This window comes from Pelmatolapia mariae, linkage group LG10_11 (genome assembly GCF_036321145.2).
Source record: "Pelmatolapia mariae isolate MD_Pm_ZW linkage group LG10_11, Pm_UMD_F_2, whole genome shotgun sequence".
Lineage (NCBI taxonomy): Eukaryota > Metazoa > Chordata > Actinopteri > Cichliformes > Cichlidae > Pelmatolapia > Pelmatolapia mariae.
Genome location: NC_086236.1, coordinates 47,494,153 through 47,507,688, shown reverse-complemented (window position 1 = coordinate 47,507,688; position 13,536 = coordinate 47,494,153). Strand labels below are relative to the sequence as shown.

The window sequence follows — 13,536 nt, the reverse complement described above, 5'->3', positions numbered from 1 at the left end:
GAATTTCAAATGTGAAAGTAGTTCATAATACCACCAGATGCTTATCATGCTGTCTGAAAACATATACTTGCATTCAGCTTGGTTGGGTGAATGGGCGCAACTTGGGTATGTAGTTACTCCTTAACAGTTACATCTGCAGCAAGTGTACTCTGTATTTTGCACATTTCTTTTTAAATCTGCATGAAATGTAGCATTTCTTGCTATTACCTTTGCACGGGAACATAGTAATGGTGAATTATTGTTTGAGTGGTTCTTAAACTCTACTTCCAGATAAGCAGGGATGCTGTGTAAAATGTAAAGAAAAAACAAATGTGAGGATTTGCAAATCATGTTAAACCATATGTTGAATTGAAAATGGTGAAAAAGGCAGCATATTAAATGCTTAAATAGAGAAATTGTAATGTTTTTAGATTGGTGAAATGCAAAGCACGGTTATGCACATGTGCATTGTTTTTGTCATAGTTCATTGAGTGTTTCACTGATAGAACCTTGCAATGACTGCTTCTCTTCTCTCCCTTGTTGTAGTGATCGTATCTACAGGATTTGCATTTGTTTTTGAGGAGATGTACTCGATCCTAAAAGCTAAAACGATAAGACATCGAGATGAAAAGTGTGGCTGAAGTTCAGAGTGAAGGGGTGGTAGCATTCACTCATTCACTTCAGAAAAAAAAAGAAAAACTTTAATACTGCCAGATTTTGCATTTCCCAAAAACTTGTTTTCCATCATTAGTAGTTTTAGCGTATGGAGTACTGTTACCCTGCCCTTAGGTTAAGTACGTGATTTTCTTCCTGGAAAGCCTTCTATGTGCTGGGTGACGTGGTTATGTTGAAGATGTTGAAATGAACTGGCCATGTGTTTTTATTTTTTGTGTTTTATTTCCTTTGGGCTTTATTCTGCTCTGCTCCCCTTACTGAGTCTAAAGTGTGTCCAAAGTGGCCTTTTTGAAGCAGTTTTTCTTTTCTGCCTGGATAGCTGTTTGTTTTACTTACTTATCTCTGATTTTTTGCCATTTACCACATTTCTCACTCCCACCAGTGAAAAGTTGATTCTTATGTTAAAATTGTAATTAAAATAATTTTCAGTCTTCTCAGAGGTAGTTGATTCACCAAAATATTATTTTAGGCATATTATAAGAATAATGGATGCAAATAGGGAAGCTAGAAAATGACAAACTGTTGGATTCAATGCATGTTGCAACCCCCTGATCAGACTCAAAAAAGAAAGTCGCTCACAGAAACACAATAAGAAAGTGGTAGAGTTGTGGAAAAAGGTTCTTTAGACTGCTATCGATGGCTCATGACAAGCAACCCTCCTCATCTCTCAAAGAATATGGCAATTTTGTTATTGCTTGGGCATTCTGTGGCATCCATCCAAGTATACTAAAAGCTCAGTGAATGTCATTCAATCATTCTACAGCAATGGTAAATGTGCTGGTTAAGAAAATTTGAGTTTAAATATCACTGAGTGGCCGAGTCATTCACCTGATAAAGGTTTGGGTTAAGAAAGAGAATACTCAAAATGAGCAAAAGCTGCAGGTGACTATGGGGTACTACTGATGTTTGATTAATTAGTCACTCCACAACATTAAATACGATCATTGTATTTGATGTGAACCTTTTAAAAGTTGGGATGAAGAGGGCTATAGCTACACACTTCTTTCTAAACCGTCTCAAATAAAGGTGAGACTAGGTGGATTTCTTCGAGTGTTGACATACTCAGTGTGAACAACAAAGATCCGTCTGCTTACAGTCTAGCCTTCTGAACAACACTTCCATTTAACAGCAGTTTTATTTAAAAATGGTTTTACAATGTGATGCCTCAAAATAAGAATATTTCTGCAAGACCCACTCTGAGAAATTTTAATGTGATCCTTATGCCATTGATTTAGGAACTAGACTGACTAGCGTAGTCGGGGATTCAAGAGGGATTTGGCAGGTGGGGGAACTCTCAGTTTTTGTATATCACCGTGGGGAGAATAATCACTTAAAATAAATCACATAGTTATTTGTATTATGAGCTCCATTAGATTTGGCTTCATGTGCAGGCTGTAATCAGCTGACCTGTGATGCTGTGCTCTGAGATGCTTTTTCTGGCTTTAGCCAGCTGAATTCAACATGATACAAGTAGCTTTTTCATGAGCTGTGTAGCTGATTTCCAACCACTACATAGTATAAAAGGTAGTATTTGGTGAGTGAATCTAATCAGCAACGTAACCTTACATTTAAGTTGATCATTGCTACCCTGTTGCTACCCTGTATCTGTCCACCATAGTGAATTACTGCAAACTACACCACAGTGCTGCAAACTAACCACTTTAGCATGCACTAAACCGTACTAAACTACCCCCTTTATACAACCTTTGAATAACCAAAAAAACCCAACTTATTATACATTGCAAAATATGTAAGATTAAAAATTAAATGAATTAGGGTAGTTTCCAGTTTATCAAATATTTCTTACTGAACATTCGTTACCTTTAAAAATATCTCTCATATTCCTTTCTTGTGTGGCAGCACGGTGGCACGGTGGTTAGCACTGTTGCCGCACAGCAAGAAGGTCCTGAGTTCAATTCCACCATCAGGCCGGGGTCTTTCTGTGTGGAGTTTGCATGTTCTCCCCGTGTTTGCGTGGGTTCCCTCCAGGTACTCCGGCTTCCTCCCACCGTCCAAAGACATGCAGCTTGTGGGGATAGGTTAATTGGATAATTCAAATTGCCACTAGGTGTGAATGAGCGAGTGAATGTGAGTTCGAATGGCTGTCTATCCCTGTGTGTTGGCCCTGTGACAGACTGGCGACCTGTCCAGGGTGTACCCCGCCTCTCGCCCTATGACAGCTGGGATAGGCTCCAGCGCCCCCCGCGACCCTGAAGAGGATAAGCGGATGGATGGATTCCTTTCTTGTTCTGTCAAACATTTTTTTCTCTCCCTGGGAAAAACAGCAACTGCACATTTGGCCGCACACACAGTTTGTTTTTGCTGATGTTTGTGGAGCTGTTGCATTTGAAACTACCTGCCACTTAAACAAAATTAGCACCATTTATACTCGCTCCTTTCAGTAGCACTAGCTAGATGCTGAAGTTGAGTAACCAATGTAAGATGGACAAATCACAGGGATTCAGCAGTATTATGCATTAATCTATTACTATTTATTTCTATTTACCGTCGGTGTCGGAATGCCGTTCTGGATTGTTATGGCCCACATTAACCCCTGAGCATAATTCCATAAAGTGAAGGAATTACAATTCCCATGGCAAGTGGAGTAAACTATATGAAATCATGGACCTGTCTTACAAAGGTGCACACAGTAAGGGTTGTTTGTTGATGTGTAACTTAGGGGAGATATTTTCTTGACACACATTGCTTGCCTTAATGCCATCTGAGAACCATTTAGACATCATAACATACTTAGACATTGTTACTGACCAGGTGCACCCATTCATCGACAGTCTGCACTTTTTCAAATGGATACTTCCAGCAGGATAACAAGCCTTGTCACAAAGCACTCATCATCTCCAAATGGCTCCAGGAGCATGACAGTGATTTTAATTTACTTCACTTTCCTCGTGTACTTTCTTTAGATCCCAGCCCAATAGAGCACCTTTGAGATGTGGTGGCAAGGGGTTTTTTTTCCCCACAGTGTGAATGTGCTGGCAAATATCTGCAAGAACTGTGCGTGGAAACTATCACCGTTTCGAGCCCATGCCTGAACCAATTTTCTCTGTTTTGAAGTAGAAATGTCTTACGCAACTCTAGATAGGTGTATCTTTGAGTGTGGACTCCTCTGCCATTCAATTTAATGTAAATTATGTAATGTACGACCACCTAAGACTTTTCTTGATTGTTTAAATTGCATGGTTAATTTAAACGTTTCCCCTGATTCAATTCATATCTGCCAGACTGCACTTGAGATGGTAGAAAACCATTGAAGCCTCTTGTCACATTTTCCAGAATGACTGCTTTCAAATTGGAAAAAATTAGATTGCCATCACTCAAGAGAAGGATCAAAGTATAATTGTACATTTCATGCTTTATCAGTGCCTGGCAGGCATTACTGGTTTTGAGATACAGGAATATACGAATATCACGATCTAATACCCTGAGAGGTGTAGGATTAAAGTGACTTGCGTTGAGATAATTCAAGGTGAAGATGCAGATATGAAAATTGTTCCCATTGTCCAAGTGCAGTGCGTTACACTACCATGACGAGGCCCAGAGGACAAAAGATTCATCATAGTCCTGCATAAATTAGGTAACAAGTTTCCGATGATTTATTGACTTAATATCTGGACATGATTACAGCAAAGGAGCAGATTGGAGTCATGCATGGCTGGCTTTGGATTAGAGGCAGAAATGAGCGACATTGTGCTTGTGTTGTGTGTGTGTGTGTGTGCTCAGAGCACAGGAGTGCAGCCTCTAACAGGGTGTTGGTATGCTAATACCGCAGCAGTGAGCTGTCCCTAAGGGTAAAATCATCTCTTATTCAAACTCTTTTTCAGCCATAGGCATTTTCTCGACTCAACAGATAAGGAAACAGGTCTGCCTGTGCTGCTTTGAGTGAGAACACCACTTCATGCGTGTCCATGTGTTTCCGTTTTTGGAGGATTTTTTGCTTTATGAAGCTTGTTCGGCTGTCGTTTCATTTTTGACAGTTTACATTTTGCAACAAGTAATAACTAGTGGGGTACCCTTATTAAAACAAAAATTCAACAAACTACTACAGCAATGAGATGTTAGACTACAAAAACATGTCATTGCTGTTCGTGTCATGTTTTCTGTATTGTCTTTTGCCTCTTAGGCCATAAGATGCAGCGTTGCCTCCAGTGGCTTTTAGGGGTTACTTATTCCCTTGTTTCTGTTTCCTGCTAAGTGTCTTTTACTCCCTGTGTCTTTCTTAGCTTTGTAGTGGGGATAGTGGTTTCATGGTGGTTGGCTACCTGCCAGAGGAGATGGGTACTGCTACAAAGTGAAGAAGACAGGAAAATTCTGCATAATTCATAGCCAGAAGGAAAAACATATGCTGCCTTTTCTACCTTTAGCAATTGCCTCTGTTGATTGTGTTATTTTTATTTGACACCTTTTCAGGTGGATCCTGTGTGTACGCTCACACATAGGTGAACACTATTACTGGACAAAAAGCAGGCCACACTTGCTTTTCATTTATAGATTTTAGCCATATGAAGTCTGCTCTTCTGCAGCCCAGTTATTGATAATCTGTATGTTTGTGTACCAGTGAGAGCAGATGCTTTCTCTACTTTATGGTACAATCACATTAGGGAAAACAGTGTTGGAGGCAGCACCACAACAAAAAAAATGCTTTTAACCATGTAATGAATTCGGAAGATGGGAACAAGGTCTGCAACCACTCACCAGTTGTCTTACTGGGTCATAAAGAGGGTGTTAAAACTGCAATCATTTTAGTAGTTTACAATTGAATGGGTCCAGTTAGCAATTACATACAATCAATTTGTAATAATACAGGAGTTTAACTGTGATAAATCAAAGGGAAATCACAAATTGGTTGATGTCTACATATACAGGATTTCACATGTAACTATTTACATTTAGAGTCCAGCCAGTATCTTATCTATCAATTACATACTAGTTATTTGAAAACTTTTGCGAAGTTGTCAGAGAGTGATTGCATTCATGCAGAGTTGGACATTATTTGGCAACAGGTTGCCTCCCACTAGGTGGTCACCTTGTAATTGAAAGTACATGACACCCTCAACCTCTAGATGTCCTATTAGTCACCACAACTACTTGCAGTTTTTCCTAGTCAAAGTTTTAAATTAATAGTAATTTTAAAACTAAATCTAGTAAATCTGCTTCCTCAAATGGCTTTTCTGTTTGTATATTAAGCAAGCGTAGACCGTATTTGTTCCTTATCATTATTAAACATATAAAGAATTTAACTTTGTCTTTATGATCAGCTCTTGCTGAATCCACCTGTTTTGATTTTGCAGCTTAGGAACGCTATTTTATTCTGACTCTACCCACTAAAGCACAATAGTATGGTGTCTCGGATTAATTTTCCATGTTAACAATTAGTTTATTGTGAATTACTGTCACTTTAAAAGGCATTAATTATCTCAGTAATACAGTGCAGAATTTATTTTTATTGAAACGGAGGGCACTCATAGTTCTTCTTTTTTTTCTATTGTTATTGTGATACCGGCATTTCAGACATAAAGAAATCAGTGCCCACAGCCACTGATGGAGTCATAGTGTGAGTGCTTGTCTGTGCAACTTGAATGGCGCAGTGTAAGTTGCCGTTTACTGACAGGGTTTACGAACCTGCCTGGCGTGATGAAGGAAAACTGCTCCTGCCAGATTTTGTTGATAATTGCTGCTCTTTGGAAAACACTGTGAAGACAATAATTAGCACGGTGACTCGGGACAAACAGAGAAATAAACTTATTGCAACAATGCGGTAAATGTAACCAGAATGGTGGGTTGAGTGTGGGAAAACAGAGAAAGGGATAAACAAGAGCCACATTGAGTATAAGTAGCCTTCAAGGTGCCTCCTAACCACCATTGTTGACGCGCACCCATAGCGTACATTTATTTGCACTGGCACGCACAACTGCACAGACACAAACACGAGTTGTCGCAGAGGTAGTGATCCAGTTGGTCATGTCTATTCATTTGGTTAAAAAAATCTGATTATTTTCAAGGATGTGTACACATCGATATAATCAGGAATGCTTAATTGGAAATATTTATGCAGGGCATTATTTAAATAATTCTCTGTTCATTATCACAAGTTCTCCCTCACTGCTTTTATTAAGGACAAGATTTAATTATTTTGCGATAAACCGTAATGTTCTCATGCGACATTTCATCAAGAAATGGATGTTTCATTAAACTAAAGGTCAGATACTACAAATACTTCGGCCAGATCCCTTCCCTGTGCATTTATGTTTATGGTGATGCATCATGGACTTGGGTGACTTTCTGAGTGGTCTTTATTTATTCATTTTGGCTGAATCGGGATTGTTTAACACTTGAAATAGGAGCGATCAGTTAATACATATCATATTTAAAGTTCAGCTGAAATTGCTTGTCATACAGTAATATGTCCCATCTTCTATTTTTAAGAAAAAAAAAATCCAAATTCAATAGAGACAGAAAATAGTTTTTCTCTCTTTTATTTTAATGATTGCTCTTAATTTTTTTATCTGCCTTAATATGGAAATTTGTGTACATACAGGCAGTCACATCACATTAATTTAGGGCATATTTACATACATTTACGTATTTACATTTACATATTTACAACACTGTTCTTTTGCAAGCAGTCACAGTGACTGATGTACTGTCTTTTGTCTTGCAACTTGGTTTGTTGAGTGAGCGGACAAACAAACATTCACAGAGGAAAAGTGCTTTGCAAATGTCAGTTTGGGGGCTAGACAGCAAATTAACTGCTCTTGTGTGGCATATTAAACAGCGTGTAAACCTTCCTCCAAATTTCACTTGTTTTGGATGCTTGTCGTGTCCTTACTCTTCAGTACTACTGCTAACAAAATACTCCCTGCCCACGGCTTTTAGGCTACAGTGCCAGTTTGTTTATGCTTCCTCCCATTCCCCTGCCTGTGCCTGAGCTCACCTTGTCAGCTGCTGTCAATCCACTGCCCCCCACCAACACACCCCTCCAGCAACAGGAAGGAAATGTAGCATTTCTGATATTTGCAAAGACATTTTGTTGGTTATTTGGTTATTAAAAAGGCTGTTTTTATACCTTCAAAATTGCAGTATTTTTGCAGAAAAAGGGGATCTTTTGCTTTTAGTTTAGGTGTTAAAACACCCTATTGTATGAAGGTCATTCCGAACATGTTAAATGCCATGGCACACCAAAGAAAGACGCACAGTTCAAAGGAATACCTAATTATTGGTTGTTCAGAAAATGCCACGGAAAGGTTTATAGTAGGGAGCAGATGTTAGTTTGCCTGAGAAAAATGTGACCTATAAAAAGCTACTGTCCAGAAATAATATTGCACCAAAAGTCACATGTTTTACTGCAGCTTATAAAGTCCTGAAGTGCGCTCGTAGTGTTATACTGTTCTTAACATAAAACTTATATTAATTGGAATTGTGAGGGCTAAAAAAAATACGGAAATCCCATCTGGAATCTGTGTCTGCGCACTTGTGTGTCTGTGTCTGTGTGTGGCTGATATAGGTAAACAATAGCTTGATAAATCAGCCTCGCTGAATGGTTGTGTAAATCAGCTGAATAAGATTGAACTGGCCAGCGATAGATGTTGTACAAATGCTGATACTGAATGCAGCTTGGCTGTTTTACTTGTCTGTCAGGGCAGAGACACGTGCATGTTATTCACTACAAGCAAGCGGCAGTATTGCCAAAGCAGCAGCCACACTCTTTGGGACTGTACAAACTAGTGAATCAGCTGAATGTTGACAGATCTAAACCTTTATTGGCACAAATTCACCTTCATGTTGTCTTCTGTTCTCTGTCCTCTGCTGCTTCTTTCCCTGCAGTTCTCTTTGGTCAGTTTGTGGTATTCCAGACTTTGACCAGCGATGTGGTCGAGATCTATGATGGTTCTTCAACAGATTCAGCCCTTCTCTCTTCCATATATGGATCACACTCAGGTAAGAGCATAACTCTCTGACTTTCTCTTCGCTCATAAGTATGGCTAGGGCCTTGAAAGGTCGAATTGCTGGCAGTACATCACATGCAACTCAACTCTAATCAAATAACTATTTTTCATAGACAAATTGAATGTCTGTTATCCGAGCCACTTCATGCTGCTAGGGATAAAGATTGTTTCCCTTCATATATTCTTATATTGATGTTACATAATTACATTATGATTTTAATTGAATAAACTCCTGAGATCCCAATTAAAATAACAAAAGCAAACCAGCTGTTGTAAATTGTTGTCACACTCTACCTGGTTAGACTGTCAAAAATGTTGAAACAAAGAAAAGCGTTGAATCCTTTGTGTTGTGCCGTACTACTTAAGAGCATCCTTTTGATTTAAATTTAAATCACACCGATAATGTCTTGATAATGTTCTTCTTTTTGCTTTGTTATGTAGGCGAGACCCTACCTTTGAGTTCAGGAAACAAGATCATGCTAAAGTTTACCACAAATGGAACAGAAACAGCCAAAGGATTTCATTTTGTTTACCAAGGTAACGTTACTTTTTCTGCTATAGTTCCAGAGTTGTATCCGCAGAATTATTTGCTGCATTGACTGCATTTGTTTGCTTTCGGGGAAAGGGGAAGGTACTTTAGCCCAGCGCTCATCAAACAGAGGGCTGTTCAGCAGAGTGCCACTGGATGCGGCTGGGCATGTCTGAACAAAGCAGAATGATGTGGAGTCAAATAGCCTATCCTGGCAAAGCAGATGAGAGTGACTAATGACGCGCGAGGAGATTCACAAGGGCTTTACTGTTGCATTCTACCTCCTTTGTCTTTCCTTGTCTCCTTTTCCCTGTTGTATTTCTGCCTAACAAACCCACCCACCGCTCTTTGTCTTTCTTCCTCTAATGCTCACTTCCTCCCCCTTTATCCTTAGCTGTCCCTCGGACAAGCGCCACTCAGTGTAGCTCAGTCCCTGAGCCCCGCTTTGGGAAGCGGATAGGGAATGACTTTGGCATCGGTATGGCGGTACTGTTTGAATGCAGTCCAGGCTACACGCTGCACGGCTCCAATGCCATCAGGTGCGAGGCTGTGCCCAATGCCCTGGCCCAGTGGAACGGCACTGTGCCCACATGTGTTGGTAAGCGTCATCATCCTCCAATCCTTGCCGCATGTCCTGCATGCACGCAAACACACACAAACGCACAAACACTAATCCAAAAAGTGGCGCAGGTGCATAAAAGCAGTTGGTGTCTGTTTTTTTGTTGGGGTTTTTTTTTCCTGTCATTAGTTTTCCTAATGTCCATCACCCATTGCAAAGCAGCTAATGTCAGGCTCTGGTAGATTAGACCAGCAGAGAAAAGCAACAGCAAACAGAACAAGCTTCACCCAAGGGTTTTGGGTTCCTGTGTTTCTCCAGATAAGTGGAAAAAATAAATATCAGTGTAAAGTAAATACATCCAACAACAACAGATCTTTCAAGAACTTTAATCTCTATATGCCCTCAGTATAATGTAGTTCAGTATAACAGCTCTGCTATAAAAGGTATTTTTAACACATTAGCACTCCATATGCAAATAAATCTGGATAGAATTTTCAAACATCATCAGTATCTATACATTTTTTAAATACATAACACTGCATAATACAGATTTTCTCTCCCACAATGCCAAAATTGTAATGCTATCTATATTACATATGATGGGACCAGGCATGTGTACAATATAATACATTGTAGCTTTTGACAAGAATTATTATTAATGCTCTCTCGATATAAATATAGTGCTTTGCAAGGTTAATGCCATTATAATGGATATGTTATATGTTTCAAATTGCAGTATCAAAATAATGTGACAATGTGAAAGTGGTAATTTGCAGTGACAGATCTGCGGTGAATAATCGCCTGAATCTGCAGCTCACCCTCATTTTCTACACCTTATAAAGAATTTCCAGTCACTGTTTAGCTGACCGACCCACAATTGTACCACTTTGGTTCTCTTTAACAGCTCACAGTGTTTTCTTAAACTGCAACAGGGAAAGGTCACAATGAAAAAAGCTCTAGTAAACCCACTCTATAGCCTTCTACTACTCGCTACCAAACTTACACACACACAGTTACGAATGACTTAGAGTCTGTGTCAATGTGGAGAGGACCCGCTGTCGCTGCACCTTCTGTGAAGAGCTAGTGTTGAGTTGTAGTGTTGTAGCGTAACAATAATATCTAGTTTATAAGGTTGTTTTAGAAGACAGCAACTCTTGTTTCATATAAAAGATTTAAAGTTCAAAACCAGTGACAAACAGGGACAGAGAAATTCATATATTTTTGACACAGACAGAAAATATAATTAACTAGCCATGATCCAACAGCCCTATTATTACAGCAGCTCTTGGCGGCCTATGTAAGGTGGATGCGAACCATCTGCTGAAGGGACAGACATTTCTCCCTACATGGATGTTTGGCTAGCATGCACAAAACCATTTTACATGTAAATATACCTGCATGAATATGCATAGTCCATATTTGTGTACAGGATGATTTAGGTATGCTGTCAGCAAACACTGCTACCCATACCTGTAAGCGTGCAGAAGGACATGCAGTCAGTCTCACAAAGACACCCACATATCTGTCTTGGGGAGATGAAGGACTAAAGATGAAATGAGGTAAAATCTATTGAAGTCAGGCCTTGTGCCAGCCAGTAAATAGTACCAGCCGGTAAGTGCGAGAGATTTCCAGCCAGGGTTCATCCAAGTTGAGTGCCAAGTGGTAAGGGAATAGCAGTGGCACGCGCAGTTCCATTTTAAACATAGTGATTTTTATCTGGAGATTGAATCTGGCTGCAGCATCTCCCCCAGCGGCAGTGTACTCGTCCAGAATAATGGATATAGTTTCATGGAAGCCTAAAAAAAAACCGCACCATGCTCAATTACTCAAGCCCTCTTTATGTGATATGACGGCATCAGACACCGCTCTCTAGCAAGGTGTCCATGTTTCAGATGATATATTTTAATTTCCTCGTCCAGATGTGATTGACCTCGCTCGTCGTGCGGCTGTTGTATTTCTTTTGATTTTACACGTACAAAGCTGCTGAATGAGGGTTTTGCTGGTGAGTCTCTACAGCGTCCTGTTGTGATTTAATTAGCCCCGCCTGAATGGATGCATAATGTTGGGGCAGACTTTGTTGAATTTTTATGGAGAGTAGTTGACTTGAATAAATAGATGTTTTTGTTTTATAAAAGGAGTTTAACTTGCAGCGCTGTAGACAGAGCTTCAAAAAAAAAAAATGCTAACCCTAACCCTTATGTCAGATCTTTTTCAGCTGTGTGTGGACTCCTATGTCCCCATTAGATTGTGCAAATGACCAACTGCCTATTACAGGTTGAAGTAGAAGTGATAATGAAGTTAAACAGATGAGCATAATTGTCCCCTGGCTTGTTTCCTGCACGAGTGACAAAACGGCAGTTTAATCTCAAACACATACTTAATTACTTCTGATTGTAGAAAATCCTCATATTGCATAAGCTCACAGATTGCCATGATTCATGCTCGGTAAGCCCACGCTATGGAATTCACCGTTGGCTTTTTTCGAAGGTGTCAACAAGTAAACAGTGTCGCGCAGAGTTTGTTTTTAAACAGTGGATTCTTGTTTTGCAATAGCCTCCCAAGACCAATTAAAGTGTCTCAGTCTGGGAGTGTGAAGCAAAGCCAGGCCAGAGTGCATCTCTGGAGCAAAATGAGCTGCTCTTGAGGTTTCGCTACATTTAAAAGTTTACTTAACTTTCCACAATGAAATCGGAAATTACTGCCAGTTTATCTAATGGTGTGTTTCTATTACTGTAACTCTTTTGTCTTTTTTATTCATTTATAACTTTTACCCTTTTAGCCTAAAACACATCTGTGAGAATGGGAGCACAAATATTTTTTCCAATTATTTCTATCAGATTCGGCTTTGGGAGGTGTGGTGGAAGATTGAGGATAGTAGTGTGGTAGATGAAGGTTGACTGTAAAATTGAGCATTTATCCCATGAAAAGAACAAGTAACAGGCAGTCCAGAAATGGGAAACAAAATCTGCAAGGCACAAGAAAGCACAGGGAAAAACAATAGGGACAACACGGCTGGTAGGACGATTTGACAAAGGGCCAGGGGAGACAGTGACAATGAATGCACAAGGTAATGAGGAAAGAGGAAACGGGAGGGGAACACAGCTGAAACTAATCTCAGAAAACCAGACAGGGCAAGTATATAAATACCAACCACAGTAGCCATGTGTTACCAAAATAAAACAGGAAGTAGCCAAACTGGGACTTGACACAAAAAGGCAGAACACTAGGGAATAATATATAGAACTAGGGAGCAAGAAGACAGCAAGGAAAAAAAAGATACATGAATATAAACCCAAAGAAAACCAAGAATCAAAGATTTACATAAGGAAAACTAAAAAGTCCCAAAAAAACCCCAAAATCACTGGGTAAAAGACCCAGGACCGACCCAGGACCATAACAAATTATATGGATTAGCAACTTTGCAGCTTGACTAATATATTTAGGAAGCAGAGATATCACTCAGTGTGACTATTGTATGCAGCATTAACGTGTCACATCAAGATGGATGAAAAATAGAGAATTCTGAAACTTGACAAAAGGTCGTTTCAACTGTGAAATGTATGCAACATTTAATGAAATTAATGTGTAATTTGTGAAAGTGCAAGAACCATTTAAGAATATATTAAGCTATTATGTCACAGACATTATGTGATTAAAACATTTCCAATTGTAAGCTCCTGTCACTTTCCTGCATATCAAACTTTGCAGTTTTATAGTGTAATATAATATATGGTCCCAACCTTTGTCTACCTACGCTAAGTCTAAAGTGGCAAGCTTTCAGTCCTTTATTGCTGTCATAATTTCCAATCTCGCTTGACCAGTTGCATTTT

At 39.4% G+C, this 13,536-nt stretch overlaps 1 protein-coding gene across 2 annotated transcripts in view; it reads left to right on the top strand.

The window, feature by feature from the left end:
- Positions 1–13,536, top strand: part of LOC134635775 (CUB and sushi domain-containing protein 3-like) — a 222,914-nt gene that overhangs the window by 121,270 nt on the left and 88,108 nt on the right. For both annotated transcript variants that reach the window (XM_063485315.1, XM_063485314.1), the window contains exons 32-34: positions 8,497–8,610; positions 9,060–9,155; positions 9,542–9,745. In XM_063485315.1, coding sequence (XP_063341385.1) covers positions 8,497–8,610; positions 9,060–9,155; positions 9,542–9,745 — 414 coding nt within the window. The remainder of the gene's footprint in view (positions 1–8,496; positions 8,611–9,059; positions 9,156–9,541; positions 9,746–13,536) is intronic.